Below are 17,431 nucleotides of genomic sequence, written 5' to 3'. Positions count from 1 at the left end.
GCCTATGTCTCTGCCTCTCCCTCTCTCTGTGTCTCTCATGAATAAATAAAATCTTTAAAAAAAAGAAAATGATTCAGAGCTTTACATAATAATCTCAACTAATTGTCTCAATCATCTCTACATATATATAACCACATAATGTGCTTTCTTTAATCATCACAATGGTCCTAATAATAAGGTAGGTATTAATACCTCAAATTTGTAAATGGGGAAAATGAGGATTAGGAAAATGAGGATTAGGGAGGTTACACCATTTTCTCAAGGTTACACAAGCAATAAGTGGTGAAATAGATCCCAGCGCAAGTCAGTCTTTCAACTACTACCGCTACCACTTCCTTCTGTATATTTCTTAAAAGTTGCCAATTAAAGAACCACAGGGTTTTTAAAAATATTAAATACCAAAAAAATATATATTAAATACCTGATCCACATGAACCTCAACTAATAACTGCAGCTAAAGTTCTAATCCTTGGCACAGACATACCAGGTAAGAACAAGAGGAATGCATCCTAACACTTGTTCACAATTCTTTGGGTTGCCACTTGTTCCACTTGTACCTATGAACATTCCTGTCTTCCAAAACAGGAGGGGATCCCTGGGTGGTGCAGCGGTTTAGCGCCTGCCTTTGGCCCAGGGCGCGATCCTGGAGACCCGGGATCGAATCCCACGTCAGGCTCCCGGTGCATGGAGCCTGCTTCTCCCTCTGCCTATGTCTCTGCCTCTCTCTCTCTCTGTGTGTGACTATCATAAAAAAAAAAAATCAATCAAAACAGGATTAACAACACACAATATACTGTAAGAGTCCAATAAAATGAAGGAGGAAAGACTTCCAATCCATATTAGGGGGTCTTCCTTCCTAAATACGGCCTGTTTGAAACAGTATTAACCTGGCTCAATTTATTCTACAAGCATTTACTGAACATTTCCTATGTTCTGGGCACTGAGCCAGACCATGGGACTACAAAGATAAGTGAGAGAAGTTCCTTGTTCTAAAGCATATGGTATGATAGAATTCTAAGATGGTCCTTACAATTCCTGTACTCTAGTGTGCATACCCTGCATTATCCCTCCACTTGACTGCAGGCAGGACCAGTTAATATAATGGAATATCACTGCTGTGATTAGGCTACCAATAAGTTGTCTTTGGGTTAATCAAAAGGGACATTATCCTGGATGGACGTGATCTACTCAAGTGAGCTATTCATAGGAAGGTGAAGTCTGAGAGAAGTGGGAAGGAGCAAACTGTTGTGGAGAGCACCACTTAGCAAGTAACAGAACCAGCCTCTAGATGCTGAGAGCAGTAGCTGACTAACAGCAAGAATATGGGGCCCTTAGTCATAAGACCACAAGGAAATGAACTCCAGCAATAACTTGAAAGAGCTTGGAAGCAGATCTTTATTAGTTGAGCTTCCAGATGAATATGGAGTCAGCAGACATTTTGATTTTATCCTTGTGGACCCTCAGCAAAACCAGTGAAAATCTGCCAGATTCTTGACCCACAGACACTGAGATAATACATTGGTGCTGACTGAAGTCACTAAACTTACGGTAATTTGGTATGTTAACAATAGGAAACTAATAAAAAGTGTATAATTCATTATATTTTTTTAGATTGGGAAACTGATCTGTTTTATTTTACTGATTATAAAGGTATACTATTCCATATTCATAGCCCCAGATCAGAAATTTATATGAGGCATGCCTGGGTGGCTCAGTGGTTGAGCATCTGCCTTTGGCTTAGGTCATGATCCCAGGGTCCTGGAATCGAGTTCCACATTGGGGTCTTGCAGGGAATCTGCTTTTCCCTCTGCCTGTGTCTTGGCCTCTCTCTCTGTGTCTTTCATGAATAAATAGATAAAATCTTAAAGAAATTTATACCAAATACATTCTTAATTCTAGACCCAATCATTTTTTTAAAGGTTTTATTTATTTGTTCATGAAAGACACAGAGAGAGAGAGAGAGAGAGAGAAAGGCAGAGACACAGGCAGAGGGAGAAGCAGGCTCCATGCAGGGAGCCCAATGCGGGACTCCCGGGACCCCAGGATCACTCCCCGGGCCAAAGGGGTGCCAAACCGCTGAGCCACCCAGGAATCCCCCTCTACAAGGTATTAATCAGTGTTTCAAGAATAAAAGTGTTTGAGAAACACTACTTACTATATGTTCTCTATGGAAAATCATGATATCCATCAGCATATTAAAACTAGAGGAGGGCAGCCTAGGTGGCTCAGCGGTTTAGCCCACCTTCAGGTCAGGGCATGATCCTGGAGACCCGGGATGGAGTCCCATGTCAGGCTCCCTGCATGAAGCCTGCTTCTCCCTCTGCCTCTCTCTCTCTCTGTCTCTCTGTCTCATGAATAAATAAAATCTTAAAAAAAAAAAAAAAACTAGAGGAAATCTGGCAACAAAAAAAGAAAACATTTTAATTTTGTTATTATTTAACACACAGTTATTTCCTACCAGGGGAACATTTTTCCTCCTGCAAACCTATTAGCAGAAGAACATCTTTTCATTAATAATATGAATTCAAACAACGGAGATATCTAAACCACTTTTGGATGAAATAAGGTAACACATGTATCTTTCAGTTACTTTCCTAGAGTCTAAGATGTTGAATTAAATTATGTGGACTCCCAGGTCTTTGACTTTGATTAGTGCAGAATTAATGAAGAGGTAAGGGTAAGGGTCCATTTAATTCCTATGGTATAGCTCTCAACATAATGTAATTATACAATTCACCTTTTAAAAATTACTTTTATGAGTCTCCAGATGAAGGGACCAGACCTCACAGTACCATCATCAATACAGTGTTATATTTATGGCAATGCATTTTAAACAGGATTTTCATAAACTGGTATGCATTTGGAGGATAATCAGGAAAGATGGCAGGTTATTCTTGACATTTTAAACAACTGCAATAACACATTTTTGTGTAGATATAGAGGGTAGAAGGATCAAAGCATAGCTGAAACAGGCAAGCAGTCTTTGGCTCAATAAAAAGATATAATTCCAAAAAATTAAAGCCTTCCATAAGTGAACTGGGTGTGTTATATCCCTTCTCTGGCTATATTTAAGTAGAGGTTAGATGACAACCTGCCTGAGATATTGTTGGGAAATTTTGTACTCTCAATTTCATACTGGTGAGTTCTAACATCCCATCAGTCTTCTATTGTGAACTAAAGAGTCTTCAATCAAGGCCAAGTAGCAACAAGTCCCTTCATTAAGAGGCAATCCAGGTTGGTCACCAGAGATCAAGAACGGTGTTCTTTCAGGAAAAACCAATTTTGGAGATTCATGTGCTTTAGGAGGCAATGTCTGAACAGAAAGTATAAATTAAGCTATAGCTATGAACTAAATTGTATCCTCTCCCAAAATTCATATGTTGAACTCTTAACCCCTAAAGTGATGCTATTTAGAGATACGGCCTTTTGAGAGATAGGTTTGGATGAGATCATGGAGGCAGGAGTGCTCATGATGGATTTGTGTCCTTATCAGAGAAACCGGAGAGCTTGTCCTTGTGAGAACACAGTAAGGTGGCCAGGAAAAAAAGCTCTCAGCAGAATCTGACTACTGGCACCTTGAGCTCAGACTTCCAGCCGTTTGAATTGTAAGAAGTAAATTTCTGTTGTTTAAGCCATCTAGTCTTTGGTACTTTGTTGTAGCAGCCTGAGGTGACTCAGACACCAAAGTTCTACTAGCTCAAGGCCTGGGAGGCACCTAGCCAGTGTGCAGACTATGTCAGAACACACAAAAATCTTTAGGATTGTGCATGAACTGTTTGAAACGTTAACTTTAAAAGTAAGGCTGCCAGTTCTTTTACCAGCAAAAAATGGGCTTATTGAGAAATATCAGAGAATTGCAATCCAGGGCAAGAAAGCAAGGTAGTGTGTCAAAACCACAGACTAGCCCCAAGAACCCAGAAGAGGAAGATTCTCTTACAGGGAAAGTTGGGAGGGCTGTTACCAACAGCAAGTCCACTGGAGGAAACCAGGATATTGAGTATAATGGCTTTTCACCGGTGGGGCTGTTGAAGCTTGGGAGAGAACATTTCTCCCTCTTGCTGGAATAATGCTAAAGCAAAGCAGCATGGACTTGCAGGGTGTGTCTCTTCCCGTTGGGTTTACAGGTGCCGGGATGTGGTGGGGCATGAGACCTCCCCCTTCTGGCTTCCTTTTATTAACTCTCTCAGAAATAACACAAGTTGTAAATCAATAGTGGACTGATTGGACTTATTTCATTGTTAGTTAAATCCATCTGGGTCTCCCCAAGAAGGAGAAAGGCATAAGGTCTTCAGGGTTTCAAGGTATTCCTCTTCTTTCAAGGAGGACTGAATGCTCAACCATCTACCAGGACAAAGTATTCTAACCATATTTGTTCTCCAAACTGGTGCGGCAGCCCAGCCTGTTAGCTTTGTAGTTACCAAGTTACAAAGTAGGATGTATCGTTTCACAAAGTCTCACGACAGTGTAGCTTCCTCCTTCTGCACATCTTCACCTAGCCTCCAGCCACTATCCCTACTTCACACATGAAGTTCTGTGATTCTAGCTATCAGTTCATACTCGCCCTGCTGGAACCATGGGCCTGCATGTTCCCAATACCGCCCTTCCCGCGCACCCCACAGCCTGAGCTCTCCAGCAGCTTCGTTAGAGTTCGGAGAGGAACAGAACACGTTCGTTACAGTGCACGTAGCACTTTCCCGGTTCTGGATTCCAGACCGTGTCGGAACGTGTCCATTTCTGTACCTGGTGAGGACGCCAGGAATCATCCCAGAGGAGCCCTCATTACAAAAACCCCACGCATGTAGGACGGTTTGCCAGACTGGGCGGTGTCGCAGGAAACAGAGCGCGGCCGGCTTCCGTTGCGGCGGTCCTGGGGGATGACGTCCTTCCGCCGCGCGGCGAGGCCCGGAAGCCCCCGCGGCTCCAGAGACCCGGAGGCCCCTCCCGAGGTGGGCGGGGCGCTGCCTGAGCCCTTCGGCGCGGGCGGGGAGCTAAGGCGGGAGCTGAGGCGCGAGCTGAGGCGCGGGGCGGGGCTTCCTGAGCGTCCTGGGGCCGCTGACGCCGCTGGCAGCCACCACAATCGCAGTGGCTGCGGCGGGTACCTCCGGCGGCCTCTACAGCTGCGCTCGGATCCTCACCTCCTCAGCGGCTCCAGCTCCAGCCGCCCTTACAGCCCTCGGCGTCGCCGCTGGCGCCGCCGCCCGACCCGCAGGCCGCCGCGGGCCGCGGAGCCCATGAGGGCGCGGGCCCCGCCGCCGCGTCCGCGGCGTCGCCGTCGCCCCGGAGCGTCCCGAGCCGGCGCGGGCATGGCCGCGGCATGAGCGAGGACCCGCCGCCAGAGCCGGAGGACAAGACGGCGTCTGTGCCCCCGGCGGGAGCCATGCCGGAGAAGCGCCCGGGCGCGCAGGCCGCCGGCGGCATCTCGGTGAGCGCGAGCGCGGGTCCTGGCCGCGGCGCTCGGCCCGAGGCCCCAGACTAGGGGAGGCTGGGCGGGGTTGGGGTACCGGGCTGCAGGGCCGGGGCGCGGCCCGGGGCTGAAGTGCAGGGCCGGGGCCGGGGTGCGGGGCTGGGGCACGGGGCAGAGCTAAGGTGCAGGGCCGACGTGCGGGGCGGCGGCCGGGGCGGGGGTGCGGGGTCAGGGCTGAGGTACAGGGCTGGGGTGCGGGGCGGCAGCCGGGGCGGGGGTGCGGAGCCAGGCGCTGCGCCCCTCGGGGCTTGGGGAGACGTGCAGTGTCCGCGTCGGCTCCGGCTCTCGGAAAGCCGGTCCATTCCGGGCTCAGCCATTGGACTCCTTCAGTGCTGGACTTTCCTAGCGCCGCTCGTCTGCTGACGGAACTCGGTGGTGGTGGGGGTGGTTATCGTTTCAAAGAACGCTAGACACGGGGCTGAGTATAAGTAATTTAGTTCTTTCGGGAATTTGTAGACGTGCGACTGGCCGAGCCTAAATAGATGTGTGTGGGCCTTTGGGACCGTGGTCCGGCCCTCCGCCAGGGAAGTTGGCGATGCGGGCTGGGCAGCGCCTCGGCTCCCGCCTCCTGGACAGTGGGAGGGCGGATCTCGGAGCTATAGCCGCGGCTCTGGAGCCCTGGCTTCACGGGCCTGCGTTCGGGAGAACAGGCTTGGTTGGTGGCGCTGTGCTTTGCTGTGGTGAAGTAAGCCTAGAGAGCCAGTCACTTCCTAAAGACCTTTTTTTTTTTTTTTTTTGTCTTGTTTATTTAGGACAGGAAATATAGCAACTAACCCCGAGAAAACTAGAAATTTTGAGAAAATTAAATGTATGCAGTTTCAGCAGACATACCTCTATTTGCTTTTAACCAATGCTGCATGATTATTGTTTGGTGATGGGAGTCCCCATTAGTAGAATTGGGGGTCGGCGGTGAAATCGAAGGAGCAGTAGGTAGAACGGAGCCAGAAGAGCTGGTTTCTACTCTTAGTTCTGTGGGAACCAGGCTGCACTATCAAGGTCCCGACACAACCCTGCTTCTCAGTGCCCGATCTTTCTGAGAGCTTAGCAATGTTGTAGGACCCTCCTTGCTCAAGTGAGGTCTTAGTTTTGAAAAAGCGTTAGGGGTTCCTCATTTCAAAGAAACATTTTGTAAAGAGAATTTTATTTGGAGGGGGGGAGGAAATTCCAGAGAATTGGTTTTTCTCGTTTTGTTTTTAATTATTTAAAAAGTAGATTTGTCATCTCCCCCCACCCCCCAAACTAAACCAAACTGCCAGGTCCTTCTATCCTTGAATTGACAGACCATAATTACCAACCAGAGGCCATGCTAGTAACATGAGAGGTAGCCTCCTTCATCTCTCTCTGTGCCCACAACATTGAGTGCATTACTAAGTCTAGCAGATTTTACCAGGCCGAGATTTTATGTTATTTTCTTCTCTGCATCCCTATGGTTCATTTCCTCAGCATTTTGACTTAGATTCTGACTTATCTCTTGGGGCCTTTACTTACATTATCATTGGCCTGTTGTCCATAATGTCAGCGTGACCTCACATGTAAATATGATAATTACTGCTGTCTTTAAATTTTTTCATTGGCTCCCTTTGGTTTATAGGATAAAAAAAAATAACCTGGCAGGTTGAAGCAGTATAGCAGAGTGATTAGGTGAGCATGCTTGGAATCCCATTTCCTGCCTTTTATTACCTGCATAACTTTGGGCAAATTATGTTACTTTTCCCAACTAATAATAGTATTTACCTCAGAGGATTGTAAGGGTTACTGTAATCTTGCATTGAGTAAGTTCTCAGTAAATATTAGCTGTTATTAGTTCTCAGTATTTTTGGCATGAATGATCAGAATATATAGGTGATCCCTGGCAGTCATTTACTAAAAATTAAAGTTGCTAATTTTATGTGTTTAGAGCTGGAACTTTTGAGGGATGTCTACTCAAGGAAACTTAGACTCTTTCCCTAATTCCTTCTCCTGATGCTAATCAGAGGTTAGGGGCACAGGTACATTTCTGTCCAGTTCCTAGTCTCTGAAGATGCACGGAGTCACTATTAATAAATGGTAATGAATACTGTCTTGAGTTTTCTTTTTCTTTTTCTTTTTATTTTATTTTATTTTATTTTATTTATTTTTTTAATTTTTATTTATTTATGATAGTCACACAGAGAGAGAGAGAGAGGCAGAGACACAGGCAGAGGGAGAAGCAGGCTCCATGCACCGGGAGCCCGACGTGGGATTCGATCCAGGGTCTCCCGGATCGCGCCCTGGGCCAAAGGCAGGCGCCAAACCGCTGCACCACCCAGGGATCCCTCTTTTTATTTTTTAAATATTATTTATTTATTCATGAGAGACAGAGACAGAGAGAGGCAGAGACACAGGCAGAGGGAGAAACAGGCTCCTCACAGGGAGACTCATGTTGGGGACTCGATCCCCGAATCAGGATCATGCCCAGAGCCAAAGGCAGGCGCCCAACCGCTGAGCCACCCAGGTGTCTCAGAGTTTTCTTGATGCTTGCTGTGCTTAGTGAAATGACTAGCATGGGCAGATGGCAGAGTTCAGACACTGGTGCTTTTGGGAATGTATGGTGGCTGGGAAAACAAATGAATGCCTTTAATCATGTAGGTTCATGTTGTATGCTGGTACCCCCAAATTATGCATCTTTCCTGCTTGCACTTTCTGTTTAGTATCACTTCTAGGAGCTATGTTCTCCAGCCTCCATGACTTGATTTCATTTAATGTATTGGAATTTCCTTACTGCTTGATTCTAGTGACACTCATGGTTTCAGGTTCTTAGATGCTAATACTTATGGGGAAGACTGCCCAGTGCACAGGGAACCTGCCGACAACTTATTTCAACCTTGTTTGTCAAAGAGATGTATTGACCTGAAGAGATTGGTGGAAAAATGTGTTGACTTGAGTAACAGAAGGGAATCAAGTATTTGCTCAAGAGATCATTGCCTTGTAGAAAAGGGATCTGTGTTTAGCAAATAATTTCTTGCTTTATTATTCCCTCTTTTTTCTATCCTTCCCTAATCATGTGTGTACAAACAACTTGAGGTGTTTTATCAGAATTGTTTGCATTATCATTAAATGTATATTTTCCATTATACTTAGCCTTCGTAGCCAGGTAAGGGAAAATATTTTTTAGCATCATTTACCCATGAGCATCTGATGAAAATAAGGATTTGCTGCAGAGAAAACCCAACTAAGTTTAGCATACTATTTCAGGATGTTCTTGGACTCCCAGAAGCCAATGCCTGGAAATGGGTTAAGAGCCCTGATACAAGGCTTCTTAGGATTAATATTGTTCTGGTGACATTTGATGTCTCAGAAATTGATTTTCCTAAGACTGTTTTGGAGAGTTTTCTATTAAGGCTAATTTTGATTTTTGAGAGCAAGAATATTATTTATAATGTAGACAAAACAACTAATACTGAAGAGCAGCTTCAGGTTAAAAAAAAAAAGCACTAAAGGACACCTGGGTGGCTAAACACTAAAACAACTGTGTTATGTTTGTAAAAAGATAAAAGAGGTTCTAAGAACATATTAGAGAACAATTAACTTTAAGCTATTTTTTTTTAAGGTTTTATTTATTCATGAGAGACATAGAAAGAGGCCAGACCTAGGCAGAAGAGAAGCAGGCTCCCTGTAGGGAGCCCGATGTGGGACTTGATCCCACAACCCCAGGATCATGACCTGAGCCACCCAGACTTCCCAACTATAAGCTTTCAATTCTTTCTTGACACTGTTAGGGAACAGTATGATCATTTCAATAACAAAATAGTACTGGGACATTGGCATAACAACTTCTCTTGAGTAAATTATAGGAGATAAGGGGAGAAACTCAAAGCATTTGTGAGCATTGTTAATATTGCAATTTAGAAAGGCAAATAATATGTGGTGCTTTCAAAGAAACATTTATTATATTTCATATTTAGAATTGTACAAATTTCTGGTCAGTGTACTATCATCACAGCTAGTCTTTGTCATAACACAGGGTTATCCTTGCTGCTGTGTTGTTCTCAGGCCTGCTATAGGCAGGATTTTGTAGACACTGCTTCTTAGGATATTTGAGCATCCTTTCCCATCATTTTTCTTACTAGATTAAATCTTTGAAGATATGGACTACAGCTGTGCATCTTTTAATCTGAACTAGTTTAGGAGATGATCAATAAAAATCAATAAAGAAGTTATTCAGTCTAGCTTTAAGCCAGTTTTTTTATTTTTTCTTTCTTTTTTTTGCTTATCATTTATTTTTATATAATGTGCTTTGGCATTATACAACAAGTTGGGGAGTGCTGGTTTCTATTCTCTGAAGGTTTTGTGTAGTATTGGTAAAATAATTATAGAACTTTATGCCTTAAAAAAAAAAAAAGTAGTTGTATAACAGTCTGGGCCTACTATTTGATTTTTTTTTTTTTTCTGTTTTACTAAGTTGTATTTTGGTAGGAATTTGTCCATTTCACCTTCAAATTAACTGGCATCAAGTTGTTCCTAATAGCTTCTTAATCCTTTTTAAACTACTATAAGATCCTTACTGTTTTTATTGTTGACAATGGTAATTTTCACCTTATCTTTTAAAAAAGTAATTTTCTAGGGTATTCTAGTCATTAGTTCTGCAAGTGGTAATAATTTTGTTTCTTCTGTATTTCTGTTATATGAACTAGAATATCCAGGGAAAGATTCAGTAGTAATGTTAAAAGTACACAACTTTCTCTTCATAATACATTTTTTTCATTGTTAAGGATGCTGTAACTATATGTATGAGATAAATATGCTTTATTACATGATGGAGGCATCTTTTTATTTCTCATTCTTTCTTGCATGTGTTCTCCCTCTCCTCTCCCCTCCTTCCTTCCAGTTCAGTGTCTCATAGAACCCTCACCAGTAGGTTACGAAGTCTGACACGTGCCCAGGAGAGATTGTGGCATAGTAAGGGCATTGCTTAATGAGAATTGGAGAGAAATGTGTCGTTAATACCTGTAATCAACTGTAATAAGTAACCTGCTAAAACATGTAATATTTGTGAAGTTATGTCAACTTTTCTTTAGCTGCCTGGCTTTTTAATACATAGTTCTCTATTTGCTTATATATATATATATTTTTTTTAATTTTATTTATTCATAGAGACACACACACAGAGAGGCAGAGACATAGGCAGAGGGAGAAGCAGGCACCACACAGAGAGCCCGACGTGGGACTCGATCCCAGGTCTCCAGGATCTCGCCCTGGGCTGCAGGCGGCGCTAAACCGCTGCGCCACCAGGGCTGCCCCAAGTTTGTGTTTTGACATGCGTATACACTTGTGAAATCATTACCACAATCAAGATAGGGAATATATCCATTACTCCCAGAAATCTCCTTGTGCCCATTTTTTTTTTAAGATTTTATTTATTTATTCACAAGAGACACGCAGAGAGAGAGAGAGGCAGAGACACAGGCAGAGGGAGAAGCAGGTTCCATGCAGGGTGCCCGACATGGGACTCGATCCCCGGTCACCAGGATCAGGGCCTGGGCTGAAGGCGGCCCTAAACCGCTGAGGTACCCAGGCTGCCCTCCTTGTGCCCATTTTTACATCCTCTCTCCACCTACCCCCCAGGCAATCATTTATCTACTTTCTGCCACTATATATTAATTCTAATTTTTTAGCATATACTCTTTTTGGTTTTGCTTTCTTTTCCTCTCTATAAATTATTTCGAGATTTATCCATGTTGTATATAAATCAGTGCATTCCCATTCTTTAGTGCAGTAGAATTGCTACTAAGTAGTAGTATTCCATTATATGGTTGTACTACAATTTGTCCATTCAGCATTAATGAACATTTGGTTTATCACCAAGTTTTGACTAGTATAAAGTTGCTATAAGCATTTGTCTGCCAGTCTTTGTATGGGAAATACTTTTATAAGAGTGGAATGACTGAATTATATGGTAGGTGTATTGTTTAAATTTTTTAAAAAACTGCCAAACCATTCTTTAAAGTTATTGTGCAATTTTACATTATCACTAACACTATGAGAGTTCCATTTCTTCAACATCCTCGACATTTAGTTTAAGCTCTTGTAATAGATCCTTAATAGTGGTATCTTACTGTGTTTTAATTTGTATGCCCCTATGGCTAATGATATTCAACATCTTTCCATAAATTTGCCATCTTTGTATCCTCTTGGTGAAGTGTCTGTTTAGGTCTTGCCTATTTTTGTTGTTGTTAGGTTGTTTATTAAAATAGATTTTTGAGAGCCCTTTTATATTTGGGATGTGAGTCCTTTATCAGATATATGCTTTGCAAATATTTTCTTCCAAGCTGTGTTTTTAGAAGAGCAGTTTTTGATTTTGATGAAATTTATTAATTTGTTCTTTTATGGATAGTGTTTTTGGTTTTAGATTTAAGAAATGGTTATTTAACTCATTATCACAAGGATTTACTTCTATGTTTTTAGAAGGTTTTTTGATTTTACAATTAGGTTTATGACCATTTTGAATTAGTTTGTAATATACAAAGTCAAAGTGTGGATGGAAGTTCATTTTTTGTGTATGGATAACTGATTTTTGCATGATTTGTTGAAGAGACTTTTTTTTTTTAAAGATTTTATTTATTTGAAAGAAAGAACATGTGGTGGGGAGGGGTACAAGGGAAGAAGGAGAGAGAGAATCTTGAGCAGACTCAGAGCCAAGTTCAGAGCCTGCCAAGTTCAGAGCCTATCATAGGGCTCAGTCCCACAACCCCAAGATCATGACCTGAGCAGAAACTAAAGAGTCCAATGCTTAACCAACTGAGCCACCTATGTGCCCCCAAAAGACTTTTTTTATTTTCTAAATTGTGTTTGCACTGTAGTCAAAATTCACTTAACCCAGATATGTGTCCATATATTCTGGATTCTTTGTTTCATCTATTTGTTTATATCAGTACCACTTAATCTGTATTACTGGAGGTATGTAATACTTGAAACAAATAGTGTTAGGCTTCCAACTTTGCTTTTTTTTTTTTTTTTTTTTTTTTTATGATAGTCACAGAGAGAGAGAGAGAGAGGCAGAGACATAGGCAGAGGGAGAAGCAGGCTCCATGCACCGGGAGCCCGATGTGGGATTCGATCCCGGGTCTCCAGGATCGCGCCCTGGGCCAAAGGCAGGTGCCAAACCGCTGCGCCACCCAGGGATCCCTCCAACTTTTCTTTTAAAATTGTTTTGGCTAGTCTAGGTTCTTTGCATTTTAGAACTATAGAATCAGATTGTAGACTTCTACAAAAACAAAAACCCGGGCAGCCTCAGTGGCTCAGCGGTTTCGCGCCACCTTCAGCCCAGGGTGGGATCCTGGAGACCCCAGATCAAGTCCTGCATCAGGCTCCCTGCATGGAGCCTGCTTCTCCCTCTGCCTGTGTCTCTGCCTCTCTCTTTTCTTTTCTCTTTTCTTTTCTTTTCTTTTCTTTTCTTTTCTTTTCTTTTCTTTTCTTTTCTTTTCTCTTCTCTTCTCTTCTCTTCTCTTCTCTTCTCTTCTTTCTTTTCTTTTCTTTTCTTTTCTTTTCTTTTCTTTTCTTTTCTTTTCTTTTCTTTTCTTTTCTTTTCTTTCGACTCTCGTGAATAAATAAAATCTTTAAAAACAAAAACCCCTGCTCCTAATTTCATTGGGATTGTGTTGGCTCTGAAGATCTGTTTGGAAAGAATTGAAGACAACATTGAGTCTTCTCATCCATGAAGGAGGGACTGCTCCATTTATTTTAGATCTTATTTAAAATTTCCCACCTGTGTTTTGTAGTTTTCAGCATATAGGTCTTTCACATTGTCAGATTATACCCTATTTCATATATTTTTTATTTCATATTTTTTGATGCTGTTGTACATAATAGCATAAACATATGAAAAAATGTAAACTCTTAAATTCAGATTCACAATTGTTGCCAATATATAGAAATATAGTTGATTTAAGAAATTTTTAATATTGCAATATAATACACATAGCATAAAATTGACTATTTTAAGCATTTTTTTTTCCTTTATTTAAGTAGGCTCCACTGTGGGGCTTGAACTCACAACCCTGAGATCAAGACCTGAGCTGAGATCTAGTCTGATGCTTAACTCACTAAGCCACCCTGGCACCCCTTAAATTTTTTTTAAGATTTATTTATTTATTTATTTGAGAGTGTGAGAGAGAGCATGAGCAAGGGGACAGTCAGAGAGGGAAGCAGACTCCCCACTGAGCAGAACACCCAATGTGGGGCTCCATCCCAGGACCCCAGGATCATGATCTGAGCCAAAGGCAGATGCTTAACCAACTGAGCCACCCAGGGGCCCCAACCGCTTAAGTATTTTTTTTTTTTTTTTTATGATAGTCACAGAGAGAGAGAGAGGCGCAGAGACACAGGCAGAGGGAGAAGCAGGCTCCATGCACCGGGAGCCCGATGTGGGATTCGATCCCGGGTCTCCAGGATCGCGCCCTGGGCCAAAGGCAGGCGCCAAACCGCTGCGCCACCCAGGGATCCCCCGCTTAAGTATTTTTAAGTGTGCAGTTTAGTAGTGTTGAATATATTTATGTTATTGTGAAACCATTCTCTGGAATTTTTCAGTTTGTCAAAACTAAACCTCTACATCCATTACATAGCATTTACCCTGTCCCCCATTCCCTAATAACTGCCTTTCTGCTTTCAGTTTCTGTAAGTTTGACTACTCTAGATACCTCATATATAAGTAAAATCATACACTATCTTTTTGTGACACTCAGCATAATGTCCTCAGTGTTGTTGTTGACACACGTTGAAATATGTTTTCTTTAAGATTGTTGAAGCCATGTGTGTGTGTCTCAGAATTTCCTTTGAGACTGAATAGTATTCCATTATATATATATGCTGCATTTTGTTTCTCCTTTTATGTGCTGAGTATTTCATTGCTTCCTTTTTTTTTTTTAACTATTGCGAATATTGCCACTGTGAACATGATTGTACAAATAAATATCTCTTTGAGACCCTACTTTGAATTCTTTTGGATACCTACCCAGAAGTGGAATTGCTGGATCATTGGATAATTCCATTTTTGATTTTTGAGGTACCGCCATGCTTTTTCCCTTTGTGGCTGCACCATTTTAAATTCATACCAACATTGCACAAGGGTTCCAATGTCTCTACATCCACACCACACCTGTCATTTTCTTGGTTTTGTTTTGTTTTGGAGAGTAACCATCCTGATGAATAGGAGGTACTATCTCATTTTGATTTTGCATTTCACTAATAATTAGTGATTTTGAGCATCTTTTCATATCTTATTGGCTATTTGTATATCTTCTTTGGAAGAAATGCAACTTTTTTGCTCATTTTTTTTTTTTAAGATTTTATTTATTTATTCATGAGACCGAAAGAGGCAGAGACACAGGCAGAGGGAGAAGCAGGCTCCTCACTGGGAGCCCGATGTGGGACTCGATCCTGGGACTCCAGGATCACGCCCTGAGCCCTGGGAGGTGCTAAACAGCTGAGCCACCCAGGGATCCCTTTGCTCATTTTCAAATTAGGTGGTGGTGGTTGTTATTTTGAGTTGTAGTGGTTCTTGATAAATTATGGAAATTACCTTCTGATCAGATACAGGCATTGCAAATATTTTCTCCATAGAAAATATTCATTCTGTTAATGGTATCCTTTGATGTGCAGAAGTTTTAAATTTTGGTAACATCCAATTTATTTGTCTTTACTTTTGCTGTCTCTTTTTTGGGGGTGCTCATATTCAAGATATCATTGTCAAATGCAGTGTTATGAAGCTTTTCCTTTATGTCGTTTTGTAAAAGTTTTATGTCTTATATTCAGGGTTTTGGTTCATTTTAAAAGTTTCTGATTTTGATGCAGCCCAATATCTACTTTTTCTTTTATTGCTTGTTTCTTTTGTTGCTTTGGAGTCATGTCTAAGAATCTATGACCAAATCCAAGATTTACTCTGTTTTCTTCCAGGAGCTTTGTGGTTTTAGCTTAGATCTGATGTGAGTTAACTTTTGTATATGGCGTAAGGTAGGGTTCCAGCTTACATGTGGAAATTCAGTTGTTTCAGTGTCATTTGTTGAAGAAGCTATTCTTTTTGATTGGATTTGGCACTTTTGCCAAAAAAGCAGGACATAGATTCATGGGTTTATTTGTGGAAACTCAGTTCTAGTAGGTTGGTGTATATGACAGCCTCTCTATTCCGCTTTCATGTGGACAAAGTCATTGACATTTACTGTTTACTGTGATCTTTGAGTTGGGGAATCATGTCTGGGACAAATGGGAGTAGCTTTCAACGTTATCTTTTTCCAGTTGAAAGCAGGTGACTTGATTGAGAAAAGCTAGATGCTGGTTCATCTGATGTTTTCTGGTGATGTCGAGAAAGCAAGTCAGGAGTTTGGTGGAGATTGTTCTTTTGCCCAGATCACACTAGCCAGGCCACACTAGTTTGGAAAAGGGGGTGGGTGGGTGGGTAAGTAAAAGGCTGCACTTTGCCTGAGGAACTGTCTTCATTTGGCTCCTGCACCTCTTTCTCAGGTTGCCGCAGTCCAGGACACCTGTCATATGTATGTGCTGATTTCCATTTGTGGAGAACTTTGGGCTCTCTGAGAAAGGTGGTATAAGTATTATAGTGATTAGTAACTTGCACTCTGGAGATAAGTGATTCTCTGGCTGGAATACTGGCTTAGGCACTTAGTAACTGTGCAACTTGGGCGAGTTATTTGATTCTCTGCATCTGAGTTTTGTCATCTATAAAATGGGAATAATAATAGTTTCTATCGCAATTCAGTAAAGATAAAATGGTAGGATCTGTAATTTGCTTTGATTAGGTCTTGGCATAGTGTCTGTGTTGCTTCTGCTGCTATTGTAGGCTAACTTTTTCTTCTGTAATTACTGTGGCTGGAACTCCCAATACTGCGTTGTATATACAGTGTTGAAAGCAAACATCCTCTTCATGTTCCTGATCTTAAAACAAACGTTTTTTTCAGCCTTTCACCTAGTGACTGTGATATTAGGTGTGGATTATTTCCTATATGCCATTTACCATATTGAGATAATTTCTTCTACTTTTTAAGAATTTTCATCATGAAGAGCTGTTAATTTTGTCAAATGCTTTTTCTGCATTAGTGGAAATGATCCTGTGTCCGTTCCCCGCCCACACTTCATTTTAATGTGGTGTGTTCTGTTGATTGATTTTCATATGTGAACTTTTCTTATATTCCAGGAATGAATCTCACTTGGCCATAGTTATTAGAGCCCTTTATTTTTTTTAAGATTTATTTTTATTTATTTATTTATTCATGATAGACATAGAGAGAGAGAGAGAGGCAGAGACACAGGCAGAGGGAGAAGCAGGCTCCATGCCGGGAGCCCGCCGCGGGACTCCATCCCGGGACTCCATCCCGGGACTCCAGGATCGTGCCCTGGGCCAAAGGCAGGCGCGAAACCGCTGAGCCACCCAGGGATCCCTATTAGAGCCCTTTAAATAGGCTGCTGAATTTAGTTTGCTAGTATCCTGTTAAGGATTTTTGTATCGTTAGCATAAGGGAAATTAATCTGCACTATTTCTTGCATCTTTTTCTTTGGTACAGGTAAATGCTTTTTCTTCATAGAATGTGTTAGGAAGTTTTCCCTCTTCATTTTTGAGAGGACTTTGAGAGTGATTGACATTTGGTCTTGTTTAAATGTTTGGTAGAATTTACCAATGAAGCCATGAAATCCAGGACTTTTCTTTATTGGGAGATTTTTGATCACTGTTCCAATACTGTTACTAGTTCTAGGTATATTCATATATCCTATTTCTTTATGATTCTGTCTTAGTAGACTTTTCTAGGAATTTGTTCATTTCATCTAGATTATCCAATCCATTGGCTTACAATTGCTGATAAATATTTCACTTCCAATTTTAGAAATTTAAATCTTCCCTCTATTTCTTGTGGTCAGTCTCACTAAGGATTTGTTAATTTTTTAATAGTTTCATTATTTTTTGATAGTATGATAGTTTGATAATTCTCTGTTGCTTTTCTGTTC

The 17,431-nt window shown here is 41.7% G+C and overlaps 1 protein-coding gene across 6 annotated transcripts in view; it reads left to right on the top strand.

Annotated features, from left to right (window-relative positions):
* The first annotated feature begins 5,262 nt into the window (after positions 1-5,262).
* Positions 5,263-17,431, top strand: part of MFSD14B (major facilitator superfamily domain containing 14B) — a 75,869-nt gene continuing 63,700 nt past the window's right edge. For 5 of the 6 annotated variants that reach the window (XR_012038693.1, XR_012038692.1, XM_072842646.1 and 2 more), the window contains exon 1: positions 5,263-5,422. Coding sequence is in view for 4 of the 6 variants with exons in the window: in XM_072842646.1 (XP_072698747.1) it covers positions 5,315-5,422 (108 nt within the window). In the remaining 2 variants the exon portion in view is untranslated. The remainder of the gene's footprint in view (positions 5,423-17,431) is intronic. The other variant, XM_072842644.1, reaches the window with a different exon arrangement.

This window comes from Canis lupus, chromosome 1, assembly GCF_048164855.1.
Source record: "Canis lupus baileyi chromosome 1, mCanLup2.hap1, whole genome shotgun sequence".
Classification (NCBI taxonomy): domain Eukaryota; kingdom Metazoa; phylum Chordata; class Mammalia; order Carnivora; family Canidae; genus Canis; species Canis lupus.
Note: the sequence above shows the minus strand (reverse complement) of the source record. Positions and strands in the feature narration are given on the sequence as shown.